At 44.7% G+C, this 17,492-nt stretch overlaps 1 protein-coding gene across 14 annotated transcripts in view; it reads left to right on the top strand.

The window, feature by feature from the left end:
- The first annotated feature begins 350 nt into the window (after window positions 1–350).
- FARP2 (FERM, ARH/RhoGEF and pleckstrin domain protein 2) overlaps window positions 351–17,492 on the top strand; it is a 257,803-nt gene continuing 240,661 nt past the window's right edge. For 2 of the 14 annotated variants that reach the window (XR_006273983.1, XR_006273984.1), the window contains exons 1-2: window positions 878–1,097; window positions 11,509–11,736. Coding sequence is in view for 11 of the 14 variants with exons in the window: in XM_043491578.1 (XP_043347513.1) it covers window positions 11,533–11,736 (204 nt within the window). In the remaining 3 variants the exon portion in view is untranslated. Of the gene's footprint in view, window positions 492–876; window positions 1,098–5,603; window positions 5,686–9,634; window positions 9,739–11,508; window positions 11,737–17,492 lie in introns of those variants that run through there. The other 12 variants (XM_043491576.1, XM_043491578.1, XR_006273985.1 and 9 more) reach the window with 12 other exon arrangements.

Here is a 17,492-nt window from a genome sequence, read left to right as displayed (position 1 = left end):
TTGTAGGCTTGGTGGTTAAGGTTGCATATTTGTAATTTCACAAAGACACAAACATGTCAATGGGTGTTGCATAAAAGTGTCTTTTTAAAGTGGACTGTGAAATCTTAACAGTGTCAGTGATATAACTATCATTACAATTAAGAAAGTGGGATTGAACAGATAGAGCAGGCATGTAGAAGCCAAACATACAGCTTGGGTTCATACAATTAACTTTTGTTTTAACAAATTCTGTGTTTATTTCTAGAGGGAGAGGAAACCAGAAGAAAGGTAGGCTGTGGTAGTGTGGTGTTTAGATATTACTTGTAATTATTAGAATTGGGAACACTGGCTGTTGGGAGTCTGAAAGGACAGGAAACAGGAAGGAAGGGAGGAGTTGAAGAGGCTGAGGGAGAGCTATTGAGGGTGCAACAGCAGCTTAGAAAAGAGGTTTCCCCTTGAAAAAATAAAGTCCTGTTGAAGTCTGTTAGTACCTTGCCTGGCCACTACAACAGGTAGGTAGCTACCCTTCCTAAAGGGCACTGAGGTTTAAACGTTATTGCTTTGCCTCTGTTGCTATGCATAATGCCCAGCTCCATGGCGGGGCAGCAGGGCCATGGGTAGACAGTCCCCTTACTGTAGCTTGTGTGGGGGCAGCGCCACACAAACGGGGAGTGAAATGGGCAGCCTAGCGGACGTGGTACCGAGCCTGGCATTAATCTCGTTGCTCGCTCAGCTACCCGGGTACCTGTCCCCACACAGTTAGGCTCTAACTATTCCTCCCGTCACAGAAGGAAGGTGACAGCCAGGGTCTGGACTTCAACCCCCACCTCCTGATGCCCCCGGCCTGTGCTCGAGCCGCTGTGCTCGGCCCCGCCTACGTGGGCTTGTGGGGGAGCCAATTGGCAAGCTCCGGCCTCCCAACTTATGGGAAGCGCGGGTGTGGCTCCGCCCCGTCCCACCAGATCGTGGGGTCGGTGCTGGCCAATCAGGGCTGGGTCCGCTGGGACTGCGGCTGGGCTCGTGATGGCCGCCTGAGGGGCCGGTGTGCGAGAGCAAGGGCCGGGATCCAGGGCGGGCGCGACAGCCGGCGCGGACGGTTGGAAACGGTGGCCTCTGAGGTGGGCGCGCGGTAGGCTGTGCAGACGGGGGGGTCCGGGTCCGGGTCCGGTCCGGGTCCGGGAGTGCTGGGACGCAGCGGAGCGAGGAAGCCGCCGCTCGCCCGGGACGAATGAGTTCGGAGACCCGTCCCCGGCGGGGCTCTGGCCCTGAGCAAGGGCAACGCGGGTCTCTGCCTAATAGCCGGGCTGCTCCTCCTTCTCTTCGACCCTTCCGGGGGTGGGGTGAGCTGGTACCTCTTACTTCCGCAGCCGAGAGGGGATGTGGGGCTTGTGGGGCTACGGGGACCAGGAGCGAGCCTCTGTTCCGGCGGAGGTTGGAGAGCGAGCCTCTGTCCGGGGGCCCGAGGGGTCGAGTTGCGCTTGGGGAGTCTGGATGCCGTGATAGCTCCTATCCTGCGCTCCTGGGGGGGCCGCACGGGAACCGGCCCTGCAGCTCCTTTCCTTGCCCTCGGTGCCCCTTTTCTTTTTCCCCATGGGACAGGCAGAGCCAGCCAGCCGAGGGTGTGCCGGAACAGATGCTGCCCGCTGCCTTCTGGGCGTGGAGAAAGGTGCTCCTTTTCTCTCCTGTAGTTACGGCCCACAAGCTGGGTGGGGGTGAGGAGAACCAGGGATGTGTTCAAAAACAAGCTCTCCATACCGGTGGCAGTCGCAGCATCTCAGTTTCCCTGTCTGGCTGCTGAAAGGGTATGCCCATCTTCCCTGATCATGGGTCGGAGGTTAACATTAGCTGGTGCCAGCTCTTTGGGGATATGTCCCGTGGAAGTTCACTTGCTCTCTGATTAGCTTTTGGAAACTTAAAAACATCCCCTTCTTACCCCCCCACTTAAAAAATCCAACCCCTCCCACAAAAAAAAAGTTGAGTGCATTTCATTGTTATAGAAGCTTCTTTTATTACACTCTAAATTAGGGATGTAAAATATTAAATGGCTAACGGTAAGGATTAGTCTTACTGTTAACCTGTCCTAACCTTTAACCCGCTGGCTGGCCACCCCAGGCGCAGCCCCAACCCATCTCCATTTAATCTGGTTAAACAATAACCATTTAAACTGTTAAAATTATAACATTTTAAATGATATTTACAACTCCTACTCTAAACACTTCTAACTGGCTTTTAGGGTGAAGCTCTCAGCTAGTTAACAGTAGTGGCAGGCCTTGTGTACAAAACTTCAGTCTTTTTTAATATGTCATTATATTGGCACCTCTAGATACTCATTATAAGTTCTTGAAAGCTTATGCTCAAATAAATTTGTTAGTCTCTAAAGTGCCACAAGTACTCTTTTTCTTTTTGCGAATACAGACTAACACAGCTGCTACTTTGAATACTCATTACTGTAATTCTGGTACAGTATCTTGTTAAGTTTATATACACAGTCTGTTTAGAAAAAAAAGTTTGCAACATGTTCTGCAATCCTTGCGCATGAGAGGCATTATATAAATGTAATCGCTTTGCCTACTGCTGAACTTCTGGAGGCTCCTATAGAGAGAAGGATCTCAGTTGTTTAAAGTGCACAATGATGACATTGTTCTGCACTGTAAGACAGAAAGTGAAGAAATATTGATAGTCTGTTTGAAAGAGCAAGATGTGAATGTGCCAGAGAATCAAGTTGTCATTTATAGTAGCTTATTTTCTTGCTAAACAATATTTTAAAATAAATTGCAAAATATGGAACATTCTTCAAAAAGTTCCTGCCCATGTATATCAAAATCATAGTGATGTTTTCATACTGACTTTGTGGGAAATGTACTGTGTGTTCCAAATGAATCAGCTGGGAGATGCAAGGCACTCTGTAACATGTTTTTCAGGAATTATGCTTGAAAATTCACCACAGGTTCCTTTAACACACTGTGCAGAGGGGTGTGTGTTTTTTTTTTTTTTGCTTATATATGTAAACTATTTTGCAGTTGTGATGTTTTAATAATAGCTTTAAATTTCTTAGCTAGAAAAAACGTTATGGTCTTATAATATAGTGGCCCAAAATTAGAAATTATATTCTGCATTAAATATACAAATTAAAGGCAGATTGCAAGTTTTTTCTTATTTTAAAAACTGCTTCAGATTTTAAATCCTTGTTTGTTTCTTTTTAAAAAAAGAAGGTAACATTTTATTTTGAGTCCAGCAATTGAGAAAAATTAGAAGGACTTCTCACTATGTAAAGCTGGAAATCTGTTTCCAAGTAAAATTTTAAATTTGGTTTTCCAAGTATTGTACTTATACTGTGCTTATCACTATGATATCGAATGCCTTTAGAGCATTATCTAAACATCTAATTGAAAATGGCATTTCAGAGTTTACTGCTGCTGCTGACTATCTTACTGCAAAGTATGTTTCTACATATCAAATTTGTTATTTATTATGAGTTTAACACTTAACTGATCAGTTTTAAAGTTAAATATTGATGTCTTTCCTAATAACTGATCACTTATTCGATTGTTGTAGTGGAATCCCCACTTTAAAAGTTGGTAGCAGTAGAGAGGACAGATTAGGGAAAGGGAGAAAAAAGATAAAATAGAGGGGAACATAGGCAACTTCATGGCAACCACAGGGAAAGGTTTAATTGATTATGTGCAGTTTAAGGCTAGAAGGGACCATTAGATGATCTCGTATGACCTCCTGTATGTCACAGGCCATTCAATTTCACCTGCTTACTCCTGTCCTGAGTCAAAATTTCACTCCTCAGAAGACTGAATTGTTGTGTGCCATAGGCAGAGAACAGGAGAGATGGAGATGCTATCAGTTCTGGGGGCCCTTGCAAGTGTCAGGAAATTGATTAGATGGGATGTGACCCAATGATTCTAGCTAGTGATCCATGCTGGGGAGGAAGGTGATAAACTTCTCAAGGTCCCTGCCAATCTGACCAGAGAGAAAACTCCTTCATAACCTTAAATCTGTAAATCAGTTGAACCCGGAGCATGTGAAAGAGAGACACCAGTTAAGCATTTAAGAGAATATTCTTTATACCACCTCAAACACGGTCCACCCTCTCTGGTGTCCCATGTTCAGCAGTGGCCAGTGCCTGATGCCTCAGTTGAAGGTGAAAAAAATAAAATAAGTAAATCCCAGACTATATCTGGCCAATTGTGCATCGGAGGAAAAAATTCCTTCTTGACCCCTGGCGGCAACTGACTGAAACCCAGCAGTATGAAATTTGGTTATAATCATTGTCTTAATGAGGAGCTGCAAGTGTTGCGTGCATGCTGAGAGTGATGCAGAGCTATCTGTTCTCTCTGTGGCTCATGAAAGGAGGGAATGAACAGGGGGATTCATAGACAGCAAGGCCAGAAGGTACCACTACAACCTTCCAGCCTGACCTCTTGCACCAACAGGTGATAGAATTTTTCCCAGAAACTGGATCAAAGCACATCTTCTAGAAAGATATTTAATCTTGTTTTAAAGACTCCAAGCAATGATGAGTCCAATACCTCCCTTTGTGAGGTGCGTGTTTCAATATTTAATCCCTGTCACTGCTAGGAAACTGTCCTATATCACGGTTGAGTGTGTATAACTTCAGTTTCCAGCCATTGGCTCTTGTTATGCCTTTGTCTAGGACGGGGTGGGCAAACTACGGCTCTCTCTGAGAAGCGGCCGGTATCACAACCCTGCGGTCCCTGGGGGAGGGGGAGGTCGAGGGCTCCGTGTGCTGCCCTTGCCTGTGGGTACCTCCCCCGAACTCCCATTGGTTGGGAACGGGGAACCGTGGCTAATGTGAGCTTTGGGGTAGGTACCCAGCACATAGAGCCCTCTGCCCCCCTCCCCCAGGAGCTGCAGTGATGTGGTGCCGGCCGCTTCCCGGAGTGGCGCTGGGTAGGGGCCAGGGCAGGCAGGCAGGGAACCTGCCCTGGCCCCAGTGCACACTGCTGCCACCCTGGAGCTGCTTCAGGTAAGTGATGCCGGGCTGGAACTCACACCCCAAACCCCTCCTGCATCCCAGCTCTATGCCCTGAGACCCCTGCCCATACCCCAACCCCCTTCCGCAACCCACACCCCAACCTGCACCCCAGCCCCCTTCTGCAACCTGCACCCCAACCCCCTGCCCATAGCCCCCTGCCGCACCCCTCCTGCACCCCAACCCCCTGCCCATAGCCCCCTGCCACACCCCTCCTGCACCCCAGCCCCCTGCCTTGAGCCGTCTGCTGCACCTTGCACCCCTCCTCTGCCCCAACTCCTTGCCCTGAGCCCCTTCCTGCACATCATATCCCATCCCACAACCCGCACTCCCTCCCGCTCCCCAACCCCCTGCCCCAGCCCTACATTCATGGCCCTGCATGCTATTTCCCAACCCAGATGCGGCCCTTGGGCCAAAAAGTTTGCCCACCCCTGGTCTAGCAGATTGAAATCCCCTCAATCAGATATCTTTTCCACATGTGATTACCTGTGCACAGCGATCAAGTCACATCTCAGCTGTCTCTCCAATAAGCTGAATAAACTGAGCTCCATAAGCATCATATTATAAGTTTGTTTTTCAGCCCTATCATCATTTTTGTGGCCCTTCTTTGTACTCTCTTCAGTATTTCCACATGCTTCTTGAAGTGTGGGCACAGAATTGGACACAGGATTCTAGTAGCAGTCTTACAAATGCTTTGTACATAGGTAAGTTCACTTCCCTAGTTCTTTTTGATATTCCCCTTGATATATATCTAGTTATTGCATTAGTCCTTTTGCCACAGCATTACACTGAGAACTCACGTTGAAGTTGTTATCCATGATTCCTAAGTCCTTTTCTGACTCACTGCTTTCCAAGGCTCTCTTACTCTGCAGGCATAGCCCATGTTTTGTTCCGATGTGTATTATGTTGCAGTTGGCTGTATTAAAATGCATTTTGTTGGCAGAAATAATGCAGATGGGGGGAGTGGGGCTTGCAGAATAAAGCCCTAAAGCAGGACTCATTCCCATGAGCCAGCCACATCCGCTGTTATTCCTCACCATCCTTTTCAGTGTCTTCATTGGGAGTTTCAGAGTAGCAGCCGTGTTAGTCTGTATTCGCAAAAAGAAAAGGAGTACTTGTGGCACCTTAGAGACTAACAAATTTATTAGAGCATAAGCTTTCGTGAGCTACAGCTCACTTTATCGGATGCATTTGGTGGAAAAAACAGAGGGGAGATTGATATACACACACAGAGAACATGAAACAATGGGTTTATCATACACACTGTAAGGAGAGTGATCACTTAAGATAAGCCATCACCAGCAGCGGGGGGGGGGGGGAGGAGGAAAACCTTTCATGGTGACAAGCAAGGTAGGCTATTTCCAGCAGTTAACAAGAATATCTGAGGAATAGTGGGGGGTGGGGTGAGGTGGGGGGGAGAAATAACATGGGGAAATAGTTTTACTTTGTGTAATGACTCATCCATTTCCAGTCTCCATTCAAGCCTAAGTTAATTGTATCCAGTTTGCAAATTAATTCCAATTCAGCAATCTCTCGTTGGAGTCTGTTTTTGAAGCTTTTTTGTTGAAGGATAGCCACTCTTAGGTCTGTAATCGAGTGACCAGAGAGATTGAAGTGTTCTCCAACTGGTTTTTGAATGTTATAATTCTTGACGTCTGATTTGTGTCCATTCATTCTTTTACGTAGAGACTGTCCAGTTTGACCAATGTACATGGCAGAGGGGCATTGCTGGCACATGATGGCATATATCACATTGGTAGATGCGCAGGTGAACGAGCCTCTGATAGTGTGGCTGATGTGATTAGGCCCTATGATGGTGTCCCCTGAATAGATATGTGGACAGAGTTGGCAACGGGCTTTGTTGCAAGGATAGGTTCCTGGGTTAGTGGTTCTGTTGTGTGGTGTGTGGTTGCTGGTGAGTATTTGCTTCAGATTGGGGGGCTGTCTGTAAGCAAGGACTGGCCTGTCTCCCAAGATCAGTGAAAGTGGTGGGTCATCCTTCAGGATAGGTTGTAGATCCTTGATGATGCGTTGGAGAGGTTTTAGTTGGGTGCTGAAGGTGATGGCTAGTAGCGTTCTGTTGTTTTCTTTGTTGGGCCTGTCCTGTAGTAGGTGACTTCTGGGTACTCTTCTGGCTCTGTCAAGCCCAGCAGAAGAATCTGTCCTATCTTGGGGCCTCTCCTTTTGCCCCTCCACCCCCACGAACATGATACAGTTCTGTGGTGACCTAGAGTCCTATTTTCGACGTCTCCGACTCAAGGAATATTTCCAACACACCTCTGACCAACATATTAACCCACAGAGACCTTCCTACCAACACTACAAAAAAAAGGATTCTGGGTGGACTCCTCCTGAAGGTCGAAACAGCAGCCTGGACATCTACATAGAGTGCTTCCGCCGACGTGCATGAGCTGAAATTGTGGAAAAGCAGCATCGCTTGCCCCATAACCTCAGCCATGCAGAACACAATGCCATCCACAGCCTCAGAAACAACTCTGAAATCATAACCAAAAAGGCTGACAAAGGAGGTGCTGTCATCATCATGAATAGGTCGGAGTATGAACAAGAGGCTACTAGGCAGCTCTCCAACACCACTTTCTACAAGCCATTACCCTCTGATCCCACTGAGAGTTAACAAAAGAAACTACAGCATTTGCTCAAGAAACTACCTGAAAAAGCACAAGAACAAATCCGCACAGACACACCCCTAGAACTCCGACCTGTGGTATTCTGTCTGCTACCCAAGATCCATAAACCTGGAAATCCTGGACGCCCCATCATCTCAGGCATTGGCACCCTGACAGCAGGATTGTCTGGCTATGTAGACTCCCTCCTCAGGCCCTACGTTACCAGCACTCCCAGCTATCTTCGAGACACCACTCACTTCTTGAGGAAACTACAGTCCATTGGTGATCTTCCTAAAAACACCATCCTAGCCACTATGGATGTAGAAGCCCTCTACACCAACATTCCACACAAAGATGGACTAATAGCCGTCAGGAACAGTATCCCCGATTAATGTCACGGCTAACCCGGTGGCTGAACTTTGTGACTTTGTCCTCACCCATAACTATTTCCCATTTGGGGACAATGTATACCTTCAAATCAGCGGCACTGCGATGGGTACCCGCATGGCCCCACAGTATGCCAACATTTTTAAGACTGACTTAGAAGAACGCTTCCTCAGCTCTCGTCTCCAAATGCCCCTACTCTTCTTGCGCTACATTGATGACATCTTCATCATCTGGACCCATGGAAAAGAAGCCCTTGAGGAATTCCACCATGATTTCAACAATTTCCATCCCACCATCAACCTCAGCCTGGACCAGTCCACACAAGAGATCCACTTCCTGGACACTACTGTGCTAATAAGCGATGGTCACATAAACACCACCCTATCTCGGAAACCTACTGACCGCTATTCCTACCTACATGCCTCTAGCTTTCATTCAGATCATACCACACGATCCATTGTCTACAGCCAAGCTCTACGATATAACCGCATTTGCTCCAACCCCTCAGACAGAGACAAACACCTACAAGATCTCTATCATGCATTCCTACAACTACAGTACCCACCTGCTGAAGTGAAGAAACAGATTGACAGAGCCAGAAGAGTACCCAGAAGTCACCTACTACAGGACAGGCCCAACAAAGAAAACAACAGAACGCCACTAGCCATCACCTTCAGCCCCCAACTAAAACCTCTCCAACACAACATCAAGGATCTACAACCTATCCTGAAGGACGACCCATCACTCTCACAGATCTTGGGAGACAGGCCAGTCCTTGCTTACAGACAGCCCCCCAATCTGAAGCAAATACTCACCAGCAACCACACATCACACAACAGAACCACTAACCGAAGAACCTATCCTTGCAACAAAGCTCGTTGCCAACTGTGTCCACATATCTATTCAGGGGATACCATCATAGGGCCTAATCACATCAGCCACACTATCAGAGGCTCATTCACCTGCGCATCTACCAATGTGATATATGTCATCATGTGCCAGCAATGCCCCTCTGCCATGTACATTGGTCAAACTGGACAGTCTCTACATAAAAGAATGAATGGACACAAATCAGACGTCAAGAATTATAACATTCAAAAACCAATTGGAGAACACTTCAATCTCTGTGGTCACTCGATCACAGACCTAAGAGTGGCTATCCTTCAACAAAAAAGCTTCAAAAACAGACTCCAACGAGAGACTGCTGAATTGGAATTAATTTGCAAACTGGATACAATTAACTTAGGCTTGAATAGAGACTGGGAATGGATGAGTCATTACACAAAGTAAAACTATTTCCCCATGTTATTCCCTCCCCCCCACCCCACCCCACCCCCCACTGTTCCTCAGATGTTCTTGTTAACTGCTGGAAATAGCCTACCTTGCTTGTCACCATGAAAGGTTTTCCTCCTTCCCCCCCCCCCCCCCGCTGCTGGTGATGGCTTATCTTAAGCGATCACTCTTCTTACAGTGTGTATGATAAACCCATTGTTTCATGTTCTCTGTGTGTGTATATCAATCTCCCCTCTGTTTTTTCCACCAAATGCATCTGATGAAGTGAGCTGTAGCTCACAAAAGCTTATGCTCTAATAAATTTGTTAATCTCTAAGGTGCCACAAGTACTCCTTTTCTTTCATTAGGTGTGGCTCTGAGATGTTACCACCTCCAGGGTTACTGATTAGCGAATGATATTGCTGTACATATTTCTCATCAGAGGCAATGGGTTGTCATTACCTAGTACAAGTAAGCATATGGTTTATCCTAGTAAACTTTGAGTGGAGTGGGTAAGGGAGGGATAGGGGACTCTTTGAAGAGCTGGCCAGGGTAGCAACTTCATCCCCTATCGAGGCACCTGCCCTCTGATCCTTAAAATGGTGTGTAATCTTTAGGTCCTATTGAAATTGTTATGAGGGCCAAAGTTAAGTGTGAATTATCTGATAACTAGTTGGGGATGCTACCTGAACTGGGGCCAAGAAAAGCTGTGGCCCATTTCCAGACTGGGGGGTATTTCTTGGGGAAACTCAGATTATGTCATACTGGCACTTTGTATGCCTCACGGGCAGCTGTGTTGGATTGTGAATCCAATTCAGGGTCTTAGTTATAATGTACAAAGTCCTTTATGGACTAAAGCCTAGGTGTCTTGATGACCATATCTCCATCAGCGACTCCAAAGACTGCTGTGCTTAGAAGGGGCCCTATAACTGACTGAGAGCTTACCTAGGGATGAGTTCTTTAAAGTTTGGGCTGGGCATTTGGAAGGTCTTTGGCAGTGAAAATGTATCGCCATGCATCAGGAGGAACCTGAGTCTGATGTATTAAATTTAAGGAGTATTGCAGAGCACCTGAAATGAGGAGTCATGGGTAATGACAAATGTATTACATTTGTATTTTGTGCCTCGATACTATCATTGGTACATTTTTCAAGTCCTAGATACATGTTAGCTAGAGACCTTTACATCCAAATCCAGAAATAGATATGATAAATTTGGGGGTAGGAGAAGAGCGACTACTTCCCCATCAGTGTTCAGAAGCAGCACCCATGTGATAAGTACAGCTCCCCTGATACCAGCTGCTGGGAAGTGGATTTTTATCACAGTGCTGATCCTACATCCTGCCTGGGACTTGATTTTCTTTTTTTGGTTTTTTGGGTTTTTTTGTGCATGCATCAGCTTCTGGCTAGTAGCCATATTGTAAATTTGAAGTTCTAACTGCTGGCAGAAATTAAGAGTTTTCTGTCTCATTAGTTGCTTCAAACCCTTCTGGGTTTTGTTAGGTTAGAGGTTTTTTAATGCAAGATGAGATGTATCCACTACTCTACTCCTTCCTCAGTTTCCCTTGTTTGGGTCTTTTTTCTTTGAGAATAACTTAACTTGCTACTGCTGCTAATAACTTTCTCTTCAGAGTAGGGACCATGTCTAACGCTACATTTGTATAGTGCTTAATATAGTAAAGGCTCTGTAATATAAACAATAATTGCAGTAGAATGAAACGGACTTGATTCTTGACATTTCACCGTTGCCTGCAAGGTTCTGATAGAAGTAGTGAAAACATCAGAGCTTTAATTTAATTTAAAGGGACACTGTCTCAATTTAAAGGGACATGTCAGTTTGAAATCCAGTCACTTTAAAAAAGGTAATAGACTTGGTACTAGTCATTCCCTGTTCAATTTTCTTCTCACTGCTTACTCCTATGTTCTCTGCCCATACTTTCCTGTTTCCTGTCCAAATTCCTGATTGACTGTTTGGTTTGTTACTGCTTGTTTTTTGTCTCTGTTTTTGTTTTTTTTCTTCCCTAGTAGTTGGCTTTTTCAAATTCATTTTGATTAATTTTATTTTTTCAAATATTGAAATTTGATTATTTTGGTAGTTGAACAAATAAGTACATGAGGACTCTATATAATTTTTTAATGTAGAATTATGCTTTCCATTTGTAGAACCTTCATTTTGAAATGTTATTTAATGAAAAATATCTATCTATTTTTTCTTAGCCATTATTCTCTATATTCCCCTGTAGGTATTTGGACATTGCTGTTGAATAATGGGGGAGATAGAAGGAATGTACAGAATACTGCAGACTCCTGGTTCTCGTTTGGGAGTCCAGAAGAATACTGGAGTGAGTACGCTGGAGCCAGAGCAGAACCTTTCTACAGCAATAGCAATGACACCTGCCAAAATGCATGAGAGGGATCTACCGATCAAAATAAAAATGTTGGACAACACTGTGGAAGTACTTGATGTTGAGGTAAGAAAGAGGTTCAGCCTGATTTCAGATAAGTTTAGTTTCAGGTAATGTAGAGTTTACTGTATATACTGGTGTATAAACTGACAAAATTTCAAGGGAACTTATGGAGTGGAGGTTCATATAAGACTCAAGGCAAGGGGAGAGAGAAGCCTCTGGTCCTCCTTCAGATCATAGAGCAGGTCCCCAAACAGCTCACTTGTAAATAGACCTAATTTGCTTATCTAAGACTTGCAAGTGTGGAGCTTATAAGGAGCACAGATGTTAGTATCAGAATTATGTATTTAAAATAACTTCAGTTTCACTGAACAAATATCATAAAGATGTCACACTGGTATGAGAGTTGGTTAATATGAAGGAGTGTACAGTAATTAAGAATATTAATGGTTGGTTTTTTGTTTTTTTTTTTTTTTTTGCATTGCTGGAGCTTCAGATATCCGGATGTGACCACTTTGTTTTATACTATCATGTCTCTCTTGGAGATGTTGCAAAATTATTTTTAATTTCCTGATTAAAGACGTAGTGCTCTCTTGACGTGGAGGTGGGGAAAGCTTGAAATCCATTTTCTTAAGTCCAACTTTTTGCACCTTCTTCAAATGAATTTGTGACATCAAACCACACAGCTTGGTAATTTTGAGTGTCCTTTCCACAGTGATCTGACAGTGCTCCCTGAAAGGTTAGCCTTGGCATGTAGGTCTTTGATGCTGGGTCAGTATTATGGGTGTTGAGTAATTGAGGCAACCTTTAAAAATTAAAAATTGTGGGGTTGCTGTAGAAACAATTGAACATAATCTGTTTCTTCTCTTTACTTCTTCTCCTCTACCCTGTTCCTCCCCTCCTCCACCCACCCAGAAAGTAAACTAAAAATATTTCACAGATAATAGGGTTAGAAAACACCTTTCTATTTCAGTTAAGATACACTCAACTTTCAGGTTATTCTACTTTAGTAAAATCCTGACTCTTTTAGAACAAATGTACAAAGCTTTAAATTGCTGTGCAGACTTCAGCCGGTTTTACTAAAAAAAAAAGCAAGAAGAGTGACCTCACTTAGAAATGTAGAAATTGGTAGTTTTAATTTGCATGATTGTCTGGATGTTTAATGGGGCAAGAAACAAAAGCAGCTCTGCCAAGGAACCTGCAGGAGCGAATTACCCAGTATCTCCATGAGAGTTTCCTGGAGATCTCTGAGGGAAATTCCCGTGAAGTGAGTGAGTCTATCAACAGCCTGTTCCGCCGCTCAGAATAGGCATGCTGTGGGAGACGAGCCTGATTTCTGCAACCCTCCTGCCCCCAACAAATCACTTCAGCAATTCCCAAAATCAGATCCATTTTCTAGGGGCCTCCTCTCCTATTTGCACTTTGCCAAGATCTGACTGCTGTGACTGGCTAGGCTCTTCTGGGGTAGAAAAGAGCTCCTGAGTGCATGCATCTCTAGCCTCTGAGTCATCCTCTGCCTCTACCTCCACCTCCACTCCCCCTCTTCATCCAAGATTTCCTCCTCCTGGCTTGGTCCACTCTCGACTGGCATGTAAGCCAACGAAGTATCCACAAAGGCCTTCACAGTGGAGGTGGGATTGCCACCGAGTATCGTGTCCAGCTCTTTGTAGAACTGGCAGCTTGTGGGTGCAGCACCGGAGCGGTGGTTTGCCTCCCACGCCTTCCGCAGCTCCTTCACTTTTACTCTACACTGAAATGTGTCCAGGTCATGGCCACTTTCTGTCATGCACTGTGAAATCTGTCTGTAGGTATCATAATTCCTATGGCTGGAGCACAGCTGGGACTGCACAGCTTCCTCTCCCCAAATGCCGATTAGGTCCAGCAGCTCAGCATTGCTGCAGGCAGGGGATCGCCTGGTGAGTGGAGCAGGCATGGCCATCTGGAAGGATGCGCTTGGCAGTGTATACACCTCGGGAGTGATAGTTCAGAAAGCTGCTTTATTGCACATAAACTTGCCAGTGTAGACGGGGCCTAACTCATTAGCCTCCTCAAAACTCTTCTCTGCTGTGATGCCAACAAAAAACTTGACAATGTTTAGGCTGCTGGTGTGTTTGAGACCACTGCTTATCATGCTTATTAATATTTTCTCAGTCTGTATCCATCTGTTATCTCTTGTCTTATACTTAGATTGTAAGCTCCTTGGGGCGGGCACTGTCTTTTTGTTCAGTGTTTGTATAGCACCCAGCACAATAGAATCCTGGACTGTGAATGGGGCTCCTAGGCAGTATGGTAATAAAAGTAATAAATAAAAGCAGAGTAGACTATATTAATAGTGTCACAGCATAGCAGACATCCTATTGGGCTGCTGTATTAGTTGAGTACAAAGCTCCCCTTTCCTTCCTCTCTTTAAAAGTTAATTTGTCAGATGTCTGGAGAGAGGAGTAACAGCCACATATTGCTGATTGTGAAGAAGTATTTGACATTCTCCAGCTTCTCGGAGTGGTGTAGGGCTATGAATAAGGAATGATATTGGCACCAGCCAGCTAGAAAAGATGGGTCAGGGAATAACGACAAGCTGAGTGGCTACTTTTGTAAAGCAGCCCTGAGAGCAGGGGAAGAACAGTTCTCTGAGCAGCTGCTCCAGGATCAGACGCCATTAACATGTGACTCTTGCCCACTCTCTCTTTGTGCATGTGAGGCATTTTCATAGAACTAAACAGGTGGAAATTACTAACCGTTTGTGTTTTTCACAAATACAAAATAACACAAAATAAAGTGAAAAACTGCTATGAAAATGATGCCTGTGTCCCCTGTACCATGGGGCTGGGCCTGACTCTGGGCATTGTGATTTGGTGTGCAGGCCTGCAGTGCTGTTCAGGTTTGGGCCAGGTGCCCCCCGTCATGATGACAGGTGGAGAGATGGCTGGCCAGATTTGAGTGAGTGGCTGGCACTGCAACCCTGCAGGCCAAGTTGCCATGCCAAGAGCAGGGGCTGGGGCCAGCCCTGCAGGACAGGAGCTGTGCTGCAGGGTGAGTGCGAGGTGGTCTTGCTCTGTAGGGCCTCCCCTCCTCTGGGGCAGGACCTGTCCCCTGGAGAGGGATGGATACAACAAAATTCCCAAAAAATTAAACAAAAAAATAAAATAAAATAAAAATTTCATTGGGCTCTAGAAATTACTGAGTCTGGGAGTGGAATGTTGAATTTTTAGCTACCTGCTTCAGATAAAAATGCTTCTGCATGACTCATGGCTTGTTGATTCAAGTAGTAGGAAAAGTTTTTGAATTATCTAGAGCCAAGAGCTCTGTTATGGAGGACTAAATAGGAACACTGCACATAAAGGACAAAAACTCATAATGAGTGGGCATGCCCATGAGCTTGTCTTCAAACTCCCTAACAGTGGAGGGGTTGTGTGGGGAGGATAGAAGGAATACATCAGAGCAGACTAAGTGGATGTTTGATGTCAGCTACTGATAGACACACAAACTTGTATATGCAAAAAGAGAGATCTTAAGTGAACTAGTTATTTGTACTTCTGTCTGCACTTCACTTCTTACAGCTCTCTAAGGAGTGAAGGGGGAATAGAAGGTATGTGAGACCAATACAGCTGAGAACAAGGGTTGTTGATTTTCAGTCAGTCACTGGAAGTTACATACACAGGAGCTTGTGAGCCTTTTGGAGTTTAAGACAAAAAGCAGGCCACAATTTCTAGGAATGGCTCATTCTGAGTTCTTAAGCATATCTTCATTATAGAATGGAGCCTAACTGTTCTGGCATTTTGCACAAGGCAGAGTTAAAGTTGTCTGTGTCTGACCTGGTGACTTAGTAGAGCTGACTTGCTAAAGGACTTGAGGGTATATATGACTTTATTCCTTATTTCTGTACTTTTGGTTTTGAGTTTGGCATTATTGTCCCTTTTGCAAACTTAAGTGGTTCTCACAAAGTATCTTATCTGAATTTATTTCAGTTCCTCTCAAAGGAGATGATTTAATTTACTTTAAAGAAAATTTCTACACACCTAATTTCTTACAGAAATGCAGTCCGGTCAATGTTCAGCTGTATAAGCATGCAAAATTGAACTGTTCAGTAGTTTTCAAGATTTTTCTGTGGATTTGGAAGGCCTTGTTGCTTATCAAGTAAAAGTCCATTGTTCCTGAAGAAATACTCCCTGCAATTTTATATGTAATACTTGTATATTTTAGTTGAGGAAAAGAAATTCTACTGAATCCTCTTGCTTCTTCAGCTGGTAGCATCATTTGTATTGGCAAATTGTCACCAAATTGGGGATAAGTTTGGGTTTCAGAAACCATACCCTCTAGCTGTTGCAGGTATGTGTTGCATTCAGGCACAGTTGTGCAAGATTGGAAAAGGGTACTAGTAATACAAGCCAGAAAAATGATGTGCTGCAGTGAAGGGCAAGACGCCAAAAACCACTTTCTGTACCAAACTGATGGATATTATTCACTTAGGATAAGGCCTTGCTTTTGAAATAAAGGCTTGGCAAATAAAAACCCAGAAATGTCTGTCATTTGTTATCTTCTGGATTTATATTTTATTACTAAATTTATTTTTTTCTCAGATTTTGAAACAAATGTAGCTGCTTGTGTCTGCAACTTGGCAGATATGTAGGCTTGAGTGCTCTTATCTCTTGGTTGTGTTTGATTTCAGTCCTGAGCTTATTACTTTGTTCAGTTCACTCACTTTTTTATTGTATTTGAATTTAAATTTCCAGTTCAGCTGAAGTTAGGCTCTTTTCGCTAACCTGCTTTTAGATTCCTGAAGGCTTGCTGTAGAGACTTTAAATGCTTTGGAAACCATAACATTTGAGCTCTTCAGTATGAATGAGGTGGATAATGGGAAAGCTACTTGAAAGTTATTTGACGTGCTCCTACCTATCTGATCTCATTTTACCTCATCTGATTTAAGGTAGTTGAATATACATGGCACAAAATATAATGGCTGGCCTAAAGAGACAAGGCAGTACAATACACAACAGTGTAAACATTGTCTCTTGTTATGCTGAAAGTTATGTTCTATTTATTTGAGCTTCTGCACTTATGTTAATTTTATGACTTTGTTTATAACCCTTGTACTTTTCCTAAATCTAATGGTGTAGTACAGTAACTCCTCACTTAATGTTGTCCCGGTTAATGTTGTTACGTTGCTGATCAATTAGAGAACATGCTCGTTTAAAGTTGTTCAATGCTCCCTTATAACGTTGTTGGGCAGCCGCCTGCTTTGTCCACTGATTGCAGAAAGAATAGCCCGTTAGAGCTAGCTGGCAGCCCCCCCATCAGCTCCCCTAAGTTCCCTGTGCAACAGCCGCAGTTCAATGGCTGGGCAGTTCAGCTGTCTCTCTCCCCACTGCCCTCCAGCCTGCTCTTGGGAGCCTCCTGCTTGCTGTGCAGAAGAGGGAGAAGCGGGGTGCTAATGTCAGGGTCTCACAATATAACTGCCCCCCCCAGCCCCATTGTTCCCTGGGTAAGCACCAGCATTGTATATTGCTAATGCTTTTATATGCACTGAAGGGATCTTGGGAAGGGTTGAAGGTGTGAGTGTGGAGTGAAAGATTCCTTTGCAGGTTGCGAGAGGCCAAAGGGTGAGGAAGGGAGAAAGGAACCGGTTAACTCGATGCTCCAGCTAAGTCCAAAGATAAGAAGCTGACTCCAGCCCAAGGCCACTGCACACAACAGATTCTCTGCTACCTGCCAAGAAAGACAGCCTAGATTCCAATCCCAACCAGCCGTGAGAAAGGAGAAATGAGTGAACAGAACTGCAGGGGCTGAGAAAACAAGTGAAACTATGAAGGTCAGCGACTGGGGAA

The sequence above is a fragment of the Dermochelys coriacea genome, chromosome 9, assembly GCF_009764565.3.
Source record: "Dermochelys coriacea isolate rDerCor1 chromosome 9, rDerCor1.pri.v4, whole genome shotgun sequence".
Taxonomy (NCBI): domain Eukaryota; kingdom Metazoa; phylum Chordata; order Testudines; family Dermochelyidae; genus Dermochelys; species Dermochelys coriacea.
This window is presented reverse-complemented; position numbering and strand designations above follow the sequence as displayed.